The sequence below is a fragment of the Phasianus colchicus genome, chromosome 1 (assembly GCF_987193195.1).
Source record: "Phasianus colchicus chromosome 1, bPhaCol1.hap1.1, whole genome shotgun sequence".
In the NCBI taxonomy this organism is placed as follows: domain Eukaryota; kingdom Metazoa; phylum Chordata; class Aves; order Galliformes; family Phasianidae; genus Phasianus; species Phasianus colchicus.
In genome coordinates this window covers 47,371,265-47,389,415 of record NC_143436.1, presented here as the reverse complement: position 1 = coordinate 47,389,415, position 18,151 = coordinate 47,371,265, and the positions used below count along the sequence as shown (strand labels likewise).

Genomic DNA, 18,151 nt, shown 5'->3' with positions numbered 1-18,151 from the left:
TCCATAATTAATTGCTGGAACCTATACTGAGGTTAACTAAAACTATAGTTTTTGAATTCTTCATTTTTCCCTCCTCCAAGGTAAAGTTAAACTTAGGACTGCCCTAACATTTCATTTTTACACTTCCTATGTATCCCAAATACATACATAAAACACACTAAAAGATGGAAAAACATATTTGGAACAGACTGATCATTTACCTTTTACATACCTTTTGATCCAGGACTGAACTATACTCTACATATTCATGAATTAGATGAGCAGGCCCTACCAATTCTGTTTTAGCTTTAATCCAATCTAGAGAAAACATAAGATCACGGAGTTCCTACAAGAAATACAAATAAAAGTTCAGAGCATGAATTCCACAACTGAATCTACTTAAGGGAAAAATACAAAAGCACAAATGTATCTTAATACAATTCACTCCAGTTCATTCATCAATCTACTTGAATACTCTAAACAAATCAATTTAATTTTATCATACAACATAGTAAGCCTGGATTTCCAAAAAAGCTCAGGAAGACTTTTTACCACATCTTCCTCAAAAGAAAAAGAAAAACAAAAGGCATTATATGAAATCTTCTTACAAACTGATTGAAAAGACAAGAGACATAGGGTAGAAATGAAGTTGTTTTCATAACAGTGATTATCATCAGTGGAGCCCCTAAAGGACTTTATGTTCAGCGTTTGCCTATCTACCCAAAGGCCTGGGAAAAGACAACTCTGAGAGGGAAAAAATGGCCTGGAGGGAAAGAGCAGTAAGTCAAGAAGAAAAACAGATGAACTCACTCAGAACTCACCTTCTGCATGTTGGCACCAGCCATGTGATACGCTAGAAAGTTATACCAGTACATGCAGTCCTCTTGAGATAGCACAGGTACATGAAGCTTGTAATATCTCTTGTACTGATTTACTATGTTTTTATGTAGTTCCTGCAATGAGAACCAAAACACATCTTCAGTTAATACTATAAAAAGGTGTGGACTGATTTTAATATTAAACATTTATTGTTATTATTCCTCCATGTAAGACGTCAACAAATTAAATAAGAAAAAAATATCTTAAGAAACTGTAATTTAAATTATGTTGAAGACATTCTACAGAAACTCCCTGCATATTAAAGACAGAAAAGCAAGTTACTAATCTTCCTTCTTAGACTGAGAAAAGCTATCAGGTCACTCTTTACATTAAACATGCATAGTCAGTAATGAAAATGACCGTTTACACACACAGATATAAAGCAAACAATTGGCCTCTTTTTCCTATCTACTTTTTTTGCCCTCTCCTTCAAAACCATATCTAGATCCTTCCAACCCAAGTCATTCTATGATTCTATTAGTTTCTTAACTCCATATGGAATTATCATTAAATCACTTCTCATTTTCAAGTTAAAAATATTTTTAGCCAGCAGTAAGTTTAACTGCGTTGTAGGCCTATTATATGAAGCTACTCTGAATACTTTTTAAAAAAGGATGTTTTCTGAAGAAAGTCCACTTTGTACAATAAGATTAGAAGGAAGCAAATAAGCCAGAAACTCTACCTGAAGCTGGTTGCGATTCTTCTCTGTAAGAAAGTCAAGTTGAAGATCATGCAAATAATAATGAAATGAATTCCCATTACGATCACAGAACAATAATGATTTGTTAACAAATTCCTGCAATATATCTTCAACTTCTTCAGTTTCCATATCCCAAAGAATACAGAGCACCTAAAAAAAGCAGAAAAGATCATCAAAACTAAGGAAAAAACAAAATTGTAGGAATGCCATAAAAGACAAACAATTAACTGGAAAAAAACAAGCATGGTAGAAACATTACCATTTGCAAAAGATACCTATGCTCTGAGTAACTCAGTAAGTTCAATATCAAATTATGCAAATATATAGATAGGCAGATAATAGATATATATTAGATAGATAATACAAGCTACCCCTTTATTTGTCTATTTGTACTGACTCATGGTGATCATATATTTTTCATAAAAGAAATTCCCTAACAGCTTTTAAGCCTTCAGATAGTTCAGTTACAACCTAATGTAAGAGCTACGCATGGAGCATACATTAAACTAACATTATGAACATATTAATCCAGTTACAATTTTTTAGCTTTGTTACTGGCAATAAGAGGTATGGTATAATAACGGATCCAAACCACCAATTGTTATTAAATTGCATATAACATTAGTTATATACCATAATTTCAAATTTTACTACTTCTTTAAAATTATTGTTTATATATCACTAAAAATCAGAATATCCAGAGTTGGAGGGAACCTACAAGAACCACCGAGTCTAATTCATAAAAAAATAGTAATAATAATAAACAAAATAAGCTATGAAGTTTCTGAGTTGCTGTTATTACCTTAGTAGGTACTTTAACATCTTTTGGGAGGATGGAGAGGTCTTTATAGTAATCTTTTAAATCATTACTCAGTTGCTCTACACTTATGGACATTGCTTCATCAAGGGCTTCATAGTCATAAGATGAAGATTTTCTTATTCTTTTAAACTGCTTATTCTGCAACTGTTTCAGATAGTATTCCCAGCGATTAGGGAAATCTCGTAGTAATGCACCTATCAAGGATATCACAAGAGGAGAACCTGAAGAAAGAAAGTAAATTAATCTTAGAGAGCCTGAAGGAACACAATTCAATAGTTTAGCCTAGTGGTTGAATGAATAAGTGAGAAAATGTTCTTAATTAAATTCTTGAGGTGTCCCCATTGTCCTATCACTATCAGACTGTGTAAAAAGTCAGTCTCCTCCCAGTCTATAAGCTCCCTTCAAATACCAGAAGGCCACAATGAGATCATCCCAGAGCCTTTTCTTCTCCAGGCTGAACAAGCCCAGCTCCCGTAACCTCTCTTTCTAAGAGAGGTTTTCCAACCCTCTGATCATCAAACGTTCCCTCCTCTTTCTGTAAGTCAAAATCCAGAAGAAAAAAAATACACTGAGTGGTTTAAAAAGTTGCAAGTATCATACCTTTGCATTCTGTTATAATGCAGTTAGCTTGTTCTGGTAGTTCTGATATTTTCATATTCACAAACAGGGCTAAAACTTCCAGTCCTTTCTCATGTGTTAGTCCACTTTCCACATGAATCTCATATTTATTGCCTATTCATGAGGGAAAAATAAAAAGAATTTTTAAAATGCTATGGAAATTGAGAGAATTTTCTGAGAAAAATCTGGAGCAGAGGATCCAGCTCAGAGACTACTTCATATGTAGAGATAATCAGTTTAAACACAGCAGTATCAGACAGGCTAATTTACTGAAGAGAGAAGTGATTCTCAATATAGACATATACACAGGACAACATACAACGTGTATTTCATGGATAAGCATAGTTTTACAGAGCAGAATGCTAAAACTTTGATCATTTGTGCACAATTTGACAGACATGGATTCTATCTAATTCTTTTAAAAGTTTACAAAAACAATATGCATACATGTACATCCATGATTTGTAATGCAGATGAGAAGATCATTCCTTACCAGACACAGCATCTGTCACACTCCTGTCCCTGCTGGTGATAAGAACCTGACATTGATTATCAAATGCTTTTAACACCCAGGAATCCCAAATATCATCCAGGACCAAAAGAGACCTAGTACAAGAAAATATATTTCATATTTCAGATATCATATTCGTAATAAGATATAGTACTTCACCTTAATAACGAAAGAACATTTTCAGAATTAATTAAGTAGTACAATTGCAATTTTCTTCCACCAATCCAAGAAACATTTGAAGAGGACATTAAACTCTGTGTCAGAAAGCTGAATGCAAGTTTCTTCAAGAACAAATTAGTGACGTTTGGTTCATACTTGAACTATATTAACCTAACGCAACACAACTCTTACAAAAATGCCAGTACTCTTCTAGCCTACATTGTCTGTAAAGATCATAACACTGGAGTATTATTCTTGAGATACCTCACTCATGTTTAGTTTAGTGTAGATTTTCCCACGGAGTAATGAAATCCCCCAAAATAACAAAAGTTATTGTTCAAACATGAAAAAAAGCTGCGCAATGGCCAAGACTTCACTTGATCAAACAATTCAACTTTCCTGAAGTTTGAAAACAACTGCCTTCTTAGACATAATCAATCATATCGTGAAAACTTGCTTTCACTTTGGTAACTTCAAAGCAAACACTTTAAAAATACACTCAATTCCAGTGATGCACAGCTTTCCACTGCTGTATGATCCTCATACACTCATGAAACATTTTAAGTAGTCTAACTAGAAGTTAGAGTAGTGCTTATTTCCAGCTATTTGTTGTCAACTTTCAGTTTTCAATGACTAATAACTTTTCATGTGAAGGTAACTCCTGCACAGCTGGTTATCATATATACACATATATATGTGTGTATATACACATGTGCTTCTAATATATATATTTTTAGCAAAAGCTTTAATAATCTGACAAATATATCGAGAACAAGCCTACAATGCATCCCTTATGTTACTCCATTAAATACAGCTACTTAAGGAAAAAGTTTTACTGCATATATTACTTACCTGATTTAACCATCCATTTACCTTTCAGCTTTTTTACATTTCTTTGAATCTATTTTCTCTTTTCCCATAAGCAAGCAATTTAGAAAATATTAACAGTAGTCCCTATGCAAGCATCAAAATTCTTGAAGTACTGCTAGCTTTAACTTGACTATCACTTCTAAATTATCTACATTAAAAGAGAAAAAGGGAAAGCAAAAAGTGAAAGTTAGGATGTTCACTTCTGATCTTTTTGTAATTAAGAAACAGAAATATGTAATAACAGACATTTTAGATTATTAGACTGCAGAGCAAAAGAATAGCATGGCATTTTACCAACATCACCTTGGGTATTTGCGCAGCATCAGCAAACGAAGACGGTCTTTGGCCTCCTCGATGTTAAGTGGTGGTCTCTGTGAAAGAGTAGAGTCATGCTCTAATCTACTACAAAGATTCTGTAGCTTTATAAGGAGCCCTGCTTTGTCCTGTTTTCCCACAGAGATCCAGTGAACTCCTCCTGGAAAATAACCTGACAGGAACAACAATGTTAATCACGCTTTACATTTAAAATTAGAAGTATTTATAGCAGCTTAGAATAGCAATCAATAATACAACTTAAATTCAAATATAAACTGTAAAGTCTATTGCAAACCAACCTTAAAACTCTGTACCACAGGAGGATGATTCTACGAGATTACTGCCTTATATTTTAAAAGGAACAGCCTCTGTAAGGCAAGTTTCCAAAGCTCACACTGCCACTGATGCTGTCCCTCCTTTCTACTTGTTTTCCTTGACAAGCCCTTTCCTTCTTCTCTGACTCAGCATTCACTTTTTCACTTTGCAGGAGTTCAGGGGTTGGGATAAAATGATAGTAGTATAACCACACTACAAATGTCTGACATTACTAAAACCTACACTATGGTCTGAGCAAGATTTTTTAAACTCATATAGCATAGGTAAAAGTCTGAAGAACCAACAAGCAACACCCAAAAAATAATAAAGACTAAAAATGATTATTTTATGCTTTGTACTGATAGAAATAACAAATTCAAGTTATCTAAGGATGAATCTACTCTCATAAATTAAAGCAGGTTCTAAGGTAAAAAGCTGTTAAGAATCTTTTTTCCATAAATTAGTAAAATATGCAGTGGTCCCAGAGCACTAAACGGTTCTGAAAACTGTAACTTGCAAGCAATATTTCAAAAGCACCTAAGGAATTTATCATGCTAAATACAAAATTAATTTCAAGATGACATAAAATCCATACATGCTCAATGCATAGATATTTCTAGTAATTTTCATTAGAATATTGATGTTTTTATAGAAGTACCTTCCAAGAGCTGGTGATCCCTTAAAGCTTCTGCTGTTAAAACGGTCTTTCCACAGCCTGCCATTCCATAAACTGTCACCCAACCTGGATCATTTCCTAAGCTGCACAGTTTCTGTTTAATAGCATCTACCAGCTTTGGCCGAGTGACAAACACAACTGGTCTCTGTGGTACACCTCCTTCGCAGAGAGTTGTTTTGACTGAAGTTAAAAACGAGAAACACAAAAAGCAGAAGTGATTTCTAAACATTATGCTTCTTCAAAACAAAACAAATAATTCACCCCCAAGAATCCTTCCCCCAGCTCGTTTCCCATATAAATGCTCTAAGGACTACTGGACTAACCGTGCCATAATTAACGGGTAACAGCTTCCCATCTACAGCATCACCCCCATTGGTAACTACATTTTCTGCAAGCTGGACCTAGTTACATCAATTCCAAGAACTATTACTATTCCCAACCATTGAGCCACTTTCTCAGCCAGAGGTTACTGCCCCAAGGATACAGCAGAAAAGGAAGCATGCGGAGTAAAGCTTCTACTCTGTGGTTAACAGCACAGCATTGCTGTCCAAGCCAGGCTTCTCTTTATTTAAGCTAAAACAGTTGGACTTGCAATAGGGCATCTGAAGCATAGCAAGAAAGTAAACATGCACCTGCTCTCTCCATTGCAGGTCACACAGTAGACAGCTGGCCATTGTGCCATTTTTTTGGAAATCTTACTCAGGTATTCTAAATACCACATCTCTATGAGGTTGCACCTTGAGTATTATGTTCAGTTTTGGGCCCCTCACTACATGAAAGACATGGAGGCCCTGCAGTGTGTCCAGAGAAGGGCAGTGACGCTGTGAAGGGTCTGAAGCACAAGTCTTATGGGGAATGGCTGAGGGAATTGGGATTGTTTGGTCTTCGAGAGGAGGAGGCTCAGAAGAGACCTTACTGCTCTCTACAACCTGAAAGGACACTGTAGAGAGGCAGTGGTCAGCCTCTTCTCTCTCAGGTAACAGTGACAGGACAAGAGAAAATGGCCCTGAGCTGTGCCACAGGAGGTTCATGTTGGATATTAGGAAAAAATTTTTTATCTGAAAGAGTGGTGCTACAGTGACACAGGCTTCCCAAGGAGGTGGTAGAGCTGCTATCCCTGGAAGTGTTCAAGAACCACGTGGATGTGACACTGAAAGGACATGGTTCGGGGGCAAGTAGGAAAACTGGTGACAGCTGGACCAAATGATCTTAGTGGTCTTTTCCAACCTTAATGATTCTATGATTCTCGTACTAGACAGTGCCAAAAAATATCCTGTAAGATTCAGCTGTCATTTAGTCAAATCCAATAGACAGTTCACCTCACTAAAAACTACTAATTTATTTCATATAAATCAAAGAAGACAACTTCTGTAAAGTTTAAGATCTTACTGAAGGTAAGCAAAAGATCTGGTGGAGAAATAAGAACCCAATTAGCTAGATTAACATTTGGCACGCAGTGCTGAGAGTTATAGACTACTCTAAATGAGAAGTGTCTGAATTTTGAAGGCTGAAACCTTTTATGTAAAATTTAATTTTTTTTCTTATACACTAAGGCTACTCCAAAAGTAATACCTCCTATTTTATTATGTTGGCTTACAACATCAGAGGCAGATGGTGGTATGGCAGTATAGATTGAACCTTCCCAACACTATTCCATTACATTTTGTTGCTGTGAGACAGATGGCAGCAGAGGGACAGTCTGACAAAACAGCATCTGACTTAGAAGTGTGTATCAAACAAAGGTGTGGAATTGAACATCTCCACACTGGAAAAACTGCACCTATTGACATTCACTGACACTTGCTGAGTGTTGACTGAGACCAAACAGTGGATGTGAGTGCAGTGAAACAGTGTGTGGTGTGTTTCAGTAGTGGTGACAGATTGTCACTTCCTCTGGTACAATTATTATGAGTACAGCATTCCAGGCTCTCATCCATCACTGGTTAAAATGCATAGCTAACGGTGGTGACTGTGCTGTAAGACAGTGTTCTATAGATGAGAGATTGATCAATCAGATAGTATTATAGAGCTCTTCGAATCTGTTGTATTTTCCATGGAAATAAAGAGAAGGCATTATTTTTGGAGCAACCTACATAAACTTAAGAGTCTTTCTTTCGTTTACAAAGAAAAAAAAAAAAGCTACAATTTGGAGAAAACCAGGAGTTTCAGATTTCCAGTCTTTTAAAATACACATTACCAAGCGATGAACATTTTCAAGATGACCTATTAAAGTCACAACCATCCTCTCCTATCATATGAAATACAGAACTACCGACGATTGTGCTACCAAAACAAGTAAACAAGCTCACTGTTTACTTCCTTTTTGGTGGAACAGGTACTACAGATAGTCACTTAGCAATGAATAAAAACACAGCTTATCTTTCCCTTCAGAAACTGAGATTGCTTCAGTTGCACTAACCATATGAAGTCATCTCATCCATAGTGTTCTTTCCATTCCCAGAGGAGAAGACAGGGATGCCATCCTGAAGAAGTGCAGCAAGATCTCGGTACCCTTCATGAAGCAGTGCATTATAAAAAGATCTATATGCATTATTGTCTTTCTTAAGCAGAGTATCTATTAGCATAGCTGCTCGCTCCTTCTGCGTATTCTAGAACAAACATTAAAATAGGTGTTACACAAGAGAAACTATCCAATCAGCTTTACAAAACACCTAATCTATTGCTGTGCAAGTTTATTGCTACGGATATAGATTTCAGTTTGAGCAAGACCTCAGCTCAACCTTATGAACTGTGATAATAACCACATCCTAAGCGCTTGGTTAAGCATTTGTAACGTAGTAATGATTGACAGCAATAATTTTTAGAAAGGACCATAAAACACACAAGCAGCCAGGAAAGATAAAAAGAAAAAAAAAAAACAGAGATGACTCTACCTGTTGTTTCACTTTCTCCTCCTCCTGCAATGTCAGCACTTGGTCAGAAACCATACAATCCATGATGTAAGAGGTTTTGATGTCCTTCTCCAGTGCCTGACGATGCCTAATTAAACACGTTCTACTCTTCGCATCCATATTTCTTTAGGGTGGGGGAAAAGAAGAAAACATAACTTATATGTACAAAGAAAGCTGTTTTAAAGTATCTTACGCTTTCTAATTTAGAGTCAGGTGAGCGAAAGTAGAGCGCATCTTCAGGCAAGTTGGTGTTATAAATTGTAGGAATCTAAAAGAATTCACTGTGTTTCACTTCTGTCCAGGTGAAAAGACGTTCTCCCTCCATCTCATAAAAGCAAACAACAGCAGCAACAACAACACGGTCTGAAGATGGTGAAAGCCACTCTTCCCCCGAGGCTTCCCAATTATAACAACGCTCCCTTCTCGTCGCGGGGGAAACGAAACAGAAAGCGCAGCGCCCGCAGCCGCCGCCGCCCCGCGCCCACACTTCGACCCGCAGCCCTTCCCGCCCCGCGCGCCCCCTCAGCGCCGTTACCCGCCGAGGAGGAGCCGTGCCTCCTGCTCTCAGCTCTCGCTCCGCTCCGAGGAGAAGCAACAAACTCACACCCGGCACTCCTCCCGCCGGCACTTCCTCCTTCCGGACCCCGAGGGTGGGGAAAATCAACCCGACTCTGAGCCGCCCCACGCCTGCGCAGTGCCTGGGCTGCCGGCACGCTCCTGACGTGGCGGGCTGAGGCGGGCGGGGACGGGCAGCAGCCGGGACCAACGTTGTGGAAGATAGGCGCGGGGCGGGCTTGCTTCTAGCAGTGAGGAAACAGCCGCCTTTATCTATCGGTGTATGGTTTAACGTGGCTGATAGTACAGTAGTTAGGCGAGGCGGCGCGGGCACAAGTTTGAGGAGTGCGTGGAGTTTATTCAGCAAACGTCAGAGCCGCGCTCCGCAGCGCGCTGAGGAAAAAAAAAAAAAAAAGCTTTCACCGAGTCTTCTGTAAGTGAACTTCCGTACGTGTCGTGGTGCTCGTGTAGGTAACATGTTAAGCACCGAAGGACTTGCTTCTTTCTGGGTGTTTGTGTAACTAACTGGTGTTTTGTTTTGTTTGGTAGCTGTTTTGCTCCCACTCTTTAAAAAAAAAAAACAACACAAAATGTCTGAAGTTAAGCGGAGGAAAAAAGGTCTTCCTTCATCCAGGAGCAACGAAGTTTCCCAGAAGCTTGAAAAGCACAGCGGCTGTGGGAAGGTGGTGAGCCACAGCCAGAACTCTGCTGGGATGGACTCACGGATGGCCTTGGGCGTGATTTCTCTCTGTGCCTGCCTGGTGCTGGCCTGGTAGGTAGCCCTGCACAGAAATCTGGCAGAACTTGTTCTTATCTTACGCTCAGTCAGGTTTCATTATCTAAATCTTTAATAAATGTGTGACTTACCTAAACAGTCCACATAAAGCAGTAGGCAGAGGCGTCACTGATCCATTTTATTCTGCTGTCATTCTGTATCTCTCACTTTTAGCTTTCACTGCTTACCTTAATCCATGCAGACTATTGTTGTTCTCTTTGAAACTAATTGCTGTGCAGTATTCTAACAAATATCATAGAATCATGGAGGACAGCAATTCACAAAAGCGCAAATAAGCTCTGTTCTTCTAGATGAAATGGCTGTAGTAGTGAGAGGACTCCCTCGTCCACCATAAGCCTTACTGAGGGGTTATCCATTCTGCTCTCAGGTTCACATTCACATAAAGTACAGGACTGAGATCCCTACTACCTGCTCAGAAATATAGCATCATACCATTTACCATATCTTCTTCGCTGGTTACATGTTCATAGAAACATAAAGGTTGTAAAAAACCACTAAGATTATCTAGTCCGACTGTCGATCCATCACACCGTGCCCACTAAACCATGTCCATAAACGGTGTTAATGTTAAATAGTTCTTTTAGCGTTAAGCAGCATTAGCTTAAACAGCCTTTCTAATTGTGAAGGCTTCCATGCATGATTTTGAGGTGCTTCGCAAGAAAGTCCAAATTAATGTTCTGTGTTTTAGTTGTACCAGTTAAAGTATACTTTATCAGTGAAATATATTGCCTTACCTGAGAGGGAAAGCAGTACCTGCTGGTCAAAATGGAGAGCAAGAATTAAATGTACAGGCAATGGAAGCAGGGACCAATAATCTGGAAGGAGTATAGGGATGTTTCTAGGCTGTGTAGGGGTGGAGTCAGGAAGGCTCAAGGCCCAACTGGAAATGGACCTGCTAAGGGGTGCAAAGAAGGATAAAAAGGGACTCTGTAGGTATATCAACTGGAAAAGGAAAGACCAGGGGAGTATATTTTCCCCAGTGAACAACATAGGCAGGATAGTAACAACAGACAAGGAGAAGGCTGAGGTGTTCAACAATTTTTTGCCTCAGTCTTAGCTAGTCACTGCTCTACAAATATGCCTTGAGTGGCTGGTTTGGAAGGTAGGAACTGGGGGAACGTGGCCCCTCACCCTGTAAGTGAAGATCATGTTCATGGCTGCCTAAAGAACCCGAAAATCCATGAATCTATGCAGCCCAATGAGATACTTCCCTGAGTCCTGAGGGAATTGGTGGATATACTCACTGAGCCACTCTTGATGGTATTTGAAAAGTCATGGCAGTCAAGTAAAGTTCCTGGTGTCTGGGAAAAAAGGCAACATCACATCTGTTTTTAAGGGTAAAAAGGATGAGCCAGGGAACTACTGACCTGTCAGTCTTACCTCAGTGCAGAACCTCCTGGAAGCTATGCTAAGGCACATGGAAGACAGGAAGGTGATATGGGAGGACCAGCATGGCTTCACTAAGGGCAAGTCCTCCCTGACCAACCTTGTCACTTTTAAAGATGGTGTAACTGCATCAGTGGATGAGGGAAGAGCCATTGATGTAATCTATCTGGACTTCAGTAAGGCCTTTGACACAGTCCCCAATAACATTCTTCTCTCCAAATTAGAAAAATGTGGATTTGATGGGTAGACTCTTTTGACAGGTGAGAAACTGGTTGTGAGAATGCACCCAAAGAGGGATGGTCAGTGGCTCAATGTCGGTACTGGGACCAGTGCTCTTTAACATTATCAGTGGGATTGAAAGTGCACCCTGAGCAGCTTGCAGATGATACCATGCTTTGTGGTGCAGTCGACACATCTGAGGGATGGGATGCCATTCAGAGAGACCTAAACAGGCTTGAGAGGTGGGACCAGGAGGACCTTACGAGGTTTGACAGATCCAAGTGCAGTGTCCTGTATCTGGATCAAGGCAAACTCTGCTATCAGTACAGGTTGGGCAGTGTAAGAATGGAGCACAACCCTGTCAGAAGGGGCTTGGGGATACTGATGGGTTACAGCTGGACTTGAACCAGCAATATGCTCTCACAGCCGAGAAAGCCAACCAGATCCTGGGCTGCATCCAAGGATGTGGGGCCAGCAGGGTAAGGGAGGTGATCCTGCCCCTCTGCTTTATGCTGGTGAGACCTCATCTGGAGTATTGCATCCAGATTTGAAGTCCTCAGTACAGGAGAGATGTGGACCTGTTGGAGTGCGCCCGGAGGAGGGCCACAAAAATAATCCCAGAGATGGAACACTCTTTGAGAGCTGGGGCTCTTTCAGCCTGGATAAGAAAAGGCTCTGTGCGGAGACCTGAGAGCAGCCTTTCCGTATCTTAAGGGGGGCTGTAAGAAGGAAGGGGACAGAATCTTTAGCAGTGTCTGTTGTGACAGGACAAGGGGAAATTATTTCAAACTAAAAGAGGAGAGATTTAGATTGGACGTAAGGAAGGGTTTGGTTTTTTGTTTGTTTGTTTGTTTTTTTAACATAAAGGTGGTAAGGCACTGGAACAGACTTCCCAGAAAGGTGGTGTGTGCCTTGTCATGGTGACATTCAAGGTCAGGCTGGAGGGGGTCTGAGCACCCTTATCAGCTGTAGATGTCTCTGTTTGTTGCAGGGAAGTTGGTATAGATGGCCTTTAAAAGTCCCTTCAAACTCACAAGATTCTATTATTCTATGAAATGACCTATCTGTATTAATAGATGTTTTTCTTTGTTAGATGGTATGCTACGTAAAAGAGAAGTATATCTACAAATGTTTCCTTATTTTTACATGTCTATTGGAAGGCATCAACTCCAGTATGAAGACAGGTCGAATTTACTAGCAAATTGTATGTGTGTATGAGCACAATTCCCTTCATTAGCAGATTTCTGTGAATCAGATCCTGGAACACTTAATGTATGTTAATTATATTGTTATATTTACTGTTTGTTTATTTGCAATTTGCAGGTTACTGTTTCAGCAGTCGAGTCGATTTGCTGATATGGAAAAAAGGTACAATTTCTTGCAGCAAGAAGCTGAAAGATTCCTGGACGTGGAAAATAAAGTTAGCTTAATTTCTGAAAAGGTAATCATTAACATCTTAATTGGATTATTTCTGGTGAACGTTTGCCATTGTTTTATTTTATTGACCTTTAGTCAAATTTGACTGGCTCTTCTTTTAGATACATTTTTTCTAACATGTTCTACTTTCCTGTGAATTGGCCTTCAGTGAATATTTTATAGCAATTTTTGTGAAGACATCACAAGAAGTCAGTTGTAAATTTCCACTGAAGCTTAAGTCACTTTTAGTCCGCTCTTTGTCTTTAAAATGAAGGTAAATATAAATATCTACCTTCCAAAAGTGCTTTGAAGGTAAAGAATGTTATGAAGCCATATGTATTAGACTTTCAATGGACCAATCAATGAAGAAAGTTTAAGGACTGTGTTGCTTTGCATTAGTTACTTAAACACTTGTTTACTGATCATGTGTACGTATTAAAATATGGGCATTATTGAAAAGCATTAAGAAGGAAAATAGCGTTAATAAGGAAATCGTATCCATGACAAAAGCAGTGACAAAACTTGTGTTGACCCCATCCGAAACAATGAAATTTAAGTTGAACTTTGACTGAAATTTGACTTTATTAATTAAAAAAAAGAAGACACCTAGGAATCAGATTTTTGTCTTAATAAATGCATATTTATTAAGCTACGTATGTCAGTCTGTACTATTATCCAAGGATGTGAACATAGCAGTTGTATCTCAGTGGTTTTTTTTGACACAAAACTTTTAAAATAACTTAGATTTAGCACATCCCAATCCCGTTCTGTATATAATTGACATATACATATATTTAAGTAAAAATTACAGGCATCTTTATGTGGTAGACCAGTTCTAGTAATATGAAATACTGAAGTGATAGTGATTTTTAAAAATTTTTTTATTGCTATTTTATTTTCCTATATGGGGCAATATGAAGTAGGCTGGCTGCAGAATTATTGCACTGATAGTGATGGGAGAGCAGCATGGCTTATGCAAGTGATATTTAGCACTGATCTCATAATGTTGTCATCTATATATGATGCAATTTCACATTTATTTGCAGCACTTCACATTATCTAAATTCCATGCAGCATTTTGCACTGTGATATATTTAACATTCCCCTCCTCCACCTCACAAAAAAAAAAAAAAAAAACCTCTCTATGGAAAATCATCAACAAACATACCTTTTTATGTGGCTCTTTAATGCCAGATGAATATTTTAACAAACAAATGTGAAAACAAATCTTAATATAGAAACTTTGTAACAAAGTTGTTTCTAAGATACTTCATTCTCTGTTAAACAAGTGCAAGTGATTTTCTAGTCTTGCTGTCATTAAGTAGACCTGGACACTGTTTTGTGTTAAAAATGCAGCTTGACTCTTCTGACAATATCCTACAAGAATCTGCCTCATCCATCTCTGTGATGACTGAGTTTGAGCAGGAAGTATCTTCTCTTCGTAACACCGTAAGAGAGATTGAGAACAATGAACAGACACTGTTTATAAAGATGCAGGGCATTAATGAGAAGTTCCAAAATATTACAAATTCCTGGAGAAGAAGCATGGATGAAATGAACACGAACACTAGTGGCATAAAATCTGAAGCAAAGTTCATACATACGGAAGTTACTTCCCAGATAAATAAAGTTGACCAAAGAATTAAATCCCTTTCAGAAAGATTAAAAGACTTGGAAGACAGTACAGCCAGAAATATTAAAACAGTAAAAAGGCAAGAAGATGATGAATTTGCTAGAGTTGAACAAAAGTTGGACTCGCATGCAACAGCAATTGAAAAACTAGAAGAAGAACAGAATATTCTGTTAGCCAAGAACACAGACCTGAATCAGAAACTTGCAGCTTACGAACCTAAAATTGAGGAGTGCAAGACCCATTTGCCAAAAATTGAAAATGCTATTCATTCTATCCTTAGATTATCAAGTGAACTGCTAAGTATGGAGAAGAAGATAGAGAAATTGGCAACACAGCTATATACTGTGGAAAGTAATATGTTGAAAACTGTCTCTGATACAGTGGCAATGCAGAACGCTCTTGAAGGTGCACAGTACAATGACAGCATATCAAAACTGCAAAATAAAACAGCAGTTACAGAAGAAGTAGTACCTGACATGGAAGTATCTTCCAGTGCTGAAGGAATAACTTTAGAAGGCTATAAGTTAGAAAGTATCCAAGATGGGGATAAGTGAATTTGGACTTAAGGTTTACACTGGTGGAAAAAGCACTTTAATTGATAAAATGTAATGTGACTTCAGTGTACGAGCTGGGAGTTGGGAGGGGGACAGAGATGTCAGGTTAAAATTTATATTTAGTTTTCATTGTTTTGGTTTCCATATTGTTACTTTTTGTTATCTTACTCTATTGACTTTGTAACACAATGAACGATTTCTCTAGAGAGAGCAGTTAATACTGCGTGTTCAAGACATTCTTAAACCTCTGTTTCTCAATGTTAGGATATTTCAGGTTCATGTATTTATTTTTTTATGTATAGATTGTATCTGTTTACAGTCATATTCAATAAAAATATGTTTCAGTGTATTGCTCTGTCCTGGTGAATAATCCAATTCAAAATAATTTGGTCTTCCAAAAGCAAGAATGTATGTCCACTGTTCCATTAAAAGTACTATTCCAGACTGAATTTTTTAATAACATTATTGTTTCACAAGCATGTTCTACTGTGTGGTCCAGTTCATCCGTGCTTGGAGAAGGGCAGTTAAACTACCAATGGTGCTCCCTAGTTGAATATATTTAATCAACCCAAACTCTACTGAAAGCTGAATATACCTGAGATAGAACTAGAACTTCTCATCATTAGACGTCGTTCACTAGGAAACACGGTACAGATCTTCACAATATAAATTCTAATATTTTGTTTTTAAGCAAACAGTTTTGTGGTCATGTCCTAAAAACTGGATCAATTTAATTAAAGGATAACATAAAGAATACACATAACTAAACTTATTTTTCTATTGCGTTGTGTGGGGGCTTGCTCAGGAACAACCACCACTGTGCTACGTCAGTAGTAGTTGTAGGAAACAATCTCAATAAAAATCTTGCTAGCAAACAGTACCCAGTTTTTATGTTGTCTAATGTGTTCTAATGAAAGAATAACAACATGTTGGAATTGTTTGTTTTAAAAATCAGTATTGTGGCTAATCTTAATTCAGTAAACTTCTCAATTCTAATGCTCTAGACATGACAAGTTGCTGTACTAGTAGGTTTTAGCAGCCAAGTGGATGTTTCATAGTACTGAAGTTAGGATTAGGGCCAGTAAGGAAAGTCAAAAACACAGTTGCTGTACTGAATTAGCAATCTGACCTTAGTATTTCCAAATTGTAATGAATCTCATAAAAATAGTAAAACAAACAAACAAACAAACAGATAGGGCCTTGTAGTTAAAAGGTCAAATAGTTTAAAAAACTCTGAGTTTTCCAAGTTTGTTTTTACTGAACAACAACAACAAAAAAGCTAGTTACAAAGTAGAAAAGTAATGCAGTAGTTATGCCTACATCAAGGTTCCAGCCTTCAGGTGCATAGATGTTACCGTTTCTGAAAACCAAGCTATTTCTGCAATGTGTGTTGGAAGGCCCCACCTGCTCCTCCCTTCTCAAACAAACAAACAAAAAAAAACCAATACAAATGAGCTAGCAAATTCAGCCAAAAATCCAGTGGTAGTACATTTTCCCTCAGTAACAAAGCTTTCATGAAGTCAGGCTGTTTAAGCAGTGTTTTCCACATGAAGCATGTTGGTGGCTATTTAAACAAAAGGGAAGTGTGCCCAATTCATTTTGCTTTTTCTCCTGTGCATGTCTTGTTCAAAATACATATTGCAATCCCCCATATAGAAACACATCCGTTAATTATGGCCTATTTGAGTAAAAGAATGTAAAAGTATGCATCTCTCGGACACTTTCTAGATCACACAGATTACAGGCTGGTTATGAAAGTTTCTGGAAATCAAGGAAATTCTATGTGATGATTTCTTTTTCAGAGGTCATTCTAGAAAATGATACAGCACATTCCGGTCGTGTTTGTTACAACTGAAGTATGAGTAACATTTGAATTTATTACATGTGCTGAAAGGAAAAAATGAAAATGTCAACTGCCTTGCAGCAAATGTCTTATTTCCCAAAGACAGGGTTTGCTCTCACTTTCAACATCATAATACTAAGGTATTTGATCAGAGTATAGCTTTAATCTTGATGATCGTTGTTAAGCTAGAAATTTTGTCATATATTTTTATTTGTATCTCTCTAGTGTGAAAAGACGTTGAATTTAATGGAGCAGATGGAACATCTTCAGGTACCTTCTCACATTAAACGTCTACAGGAAGACATTTATACAGTGACAACATGGTCGAGCACCGTAGTTAAAAAGAACGACGAATTGCAGAAGAATCTGACAACCCTTCTTCACGCAGTTGCAAGTGTTGAAGAGAATGCAGCTTCGGTAGCCAAAAATGTAACTTTGAAGATTGTGACAGTAAAAACTGACATAAGACGTATTTCAGGCATGGTTTCGGAGATGGCCGCACTGACAGAGTCTTTGCAAGCATTGGAAGATAAGGTAGAAAAAGGTGAAAAGAAGACGATAAAAAGCATAAGTGATCTGATTACCAGTAGCATCGACCGAAGTACAGAACTACAAAACTTGGCATCCAGTAATGCAAGAAAAATTGAACAAATTAAGACAGCTTTGTCTGAGTTAAGGGGTGACTTTAACAAACATTCAGATAGACTTTTGAATCTTGAAGGAGACAGAGCAAAAGTTCTGAAGACCGTTACTTTTGCAAATGATTTAAAACCCAAACTGTACAATCTTAAAAAGGATTTTGCCACCTTGGAGCCATTAATAAATGACCTAACACTGAGAATAGGAAGATTAGTTGAGGATGTGTTACGACGGGAGAAAGAAATTGCTTTACTGAATGAGAAGCTGACCAATCTAACAAGAGTTCAGACTGAGATCAAAGGTATGAAAGATGAAATAGCCAAGATCTCAGACATTAATTGATCACTAGAAAAGAC

The 18,151-nt window shown here is 38.0% G+C and overlaps 2 protein-coding genes across 5 annotated transcripts in view; one reads left to right on the top strand and one right to left on the bottom strand.

The window, feature by feature from the left end:
* The window catches only part of APAF1 (apoptotic peptidase activating factor 1), a 26,685-nt gene extending 17,263 nt beyond the window's left edge, over positions 1-9,422 (bottom strand). Inside the window, exons 1-11 of the mRNA XM_031600401.2 lie at positions 9,290-9,422; positions 8,737-8,878; positions 8,262-8,451; positions 5,825-6,022; positions 4,840-5,023; positions 3,490-3,602; positions 2,979-3,110; positions 2,361-2,599; positions 1,541-1,708; positions 801-932; positions 212-325 (exon numbers count right to left, since the gene is read on the bottom strand). Coding sequence (XP_031456261.2) covers positions 212-325; positions 801-932; positions 1,541-1,708; positions 2,361-2,599; positions 2,979-3,110; positions 3,490-3,602; positions 4,840-5,023; positions 5,825-6,022; positions 8,262-8,451; positions 8,737-8,874 — 1,608 coding nt within the window. The 5' untranslated portion in view covers positions 8,875-8,878; positions 9,290-9,422. The remainder of the gene's footprint in view (positions 1-211; positions 326-800; positions 933-1,540; positions 1,709-2,360; positions 2,600-2,978; positions 3,111-3,489; positions 3,603-4,839; positions 5,024-5,824; positions 6,023-8,261; positions 8,452-8,736; positions 8,879-9,289) is intronic.
* Positions 9,314-18,151, top strand: IKBIP (IKBKB interacting protein). Of its 4 annotated transcripts, none has more exons than XM_031600413.2 (4): positions 9,314-9,404; positions 9,859-10,081; positions 13,034-13,151; positions 14,483-15,662. In XM_031600413.2, exons 2-4 carry the CDS (start codon positions 9,900-9,902, stop codon positions 15,311-15,313), a joined length of 1,131 nt encoding a protein of 376 aa, XP_031456273.2. In that variant the 5' UTR covers positions 9,314-9,404; positions 9,859-9,899; the 3' UTR covers positions 15,314-15,662. The 4 variants fall into 4 exon arrangements, with proteins under 4 accessions (XP_031456273.2, XP_031456274.1, XP_031456271.2 ...); XM_031600414.2 differs by lacking the exons at positions 9,314-9,404; positions 14,483-15,662 and adding exons at positions 9,609-9,742; positions 17,382-18,151; XM_031600411.2 differs by lacking the exon at positions 9,314-9,404 and adding an exon at positions 9,609-9,742.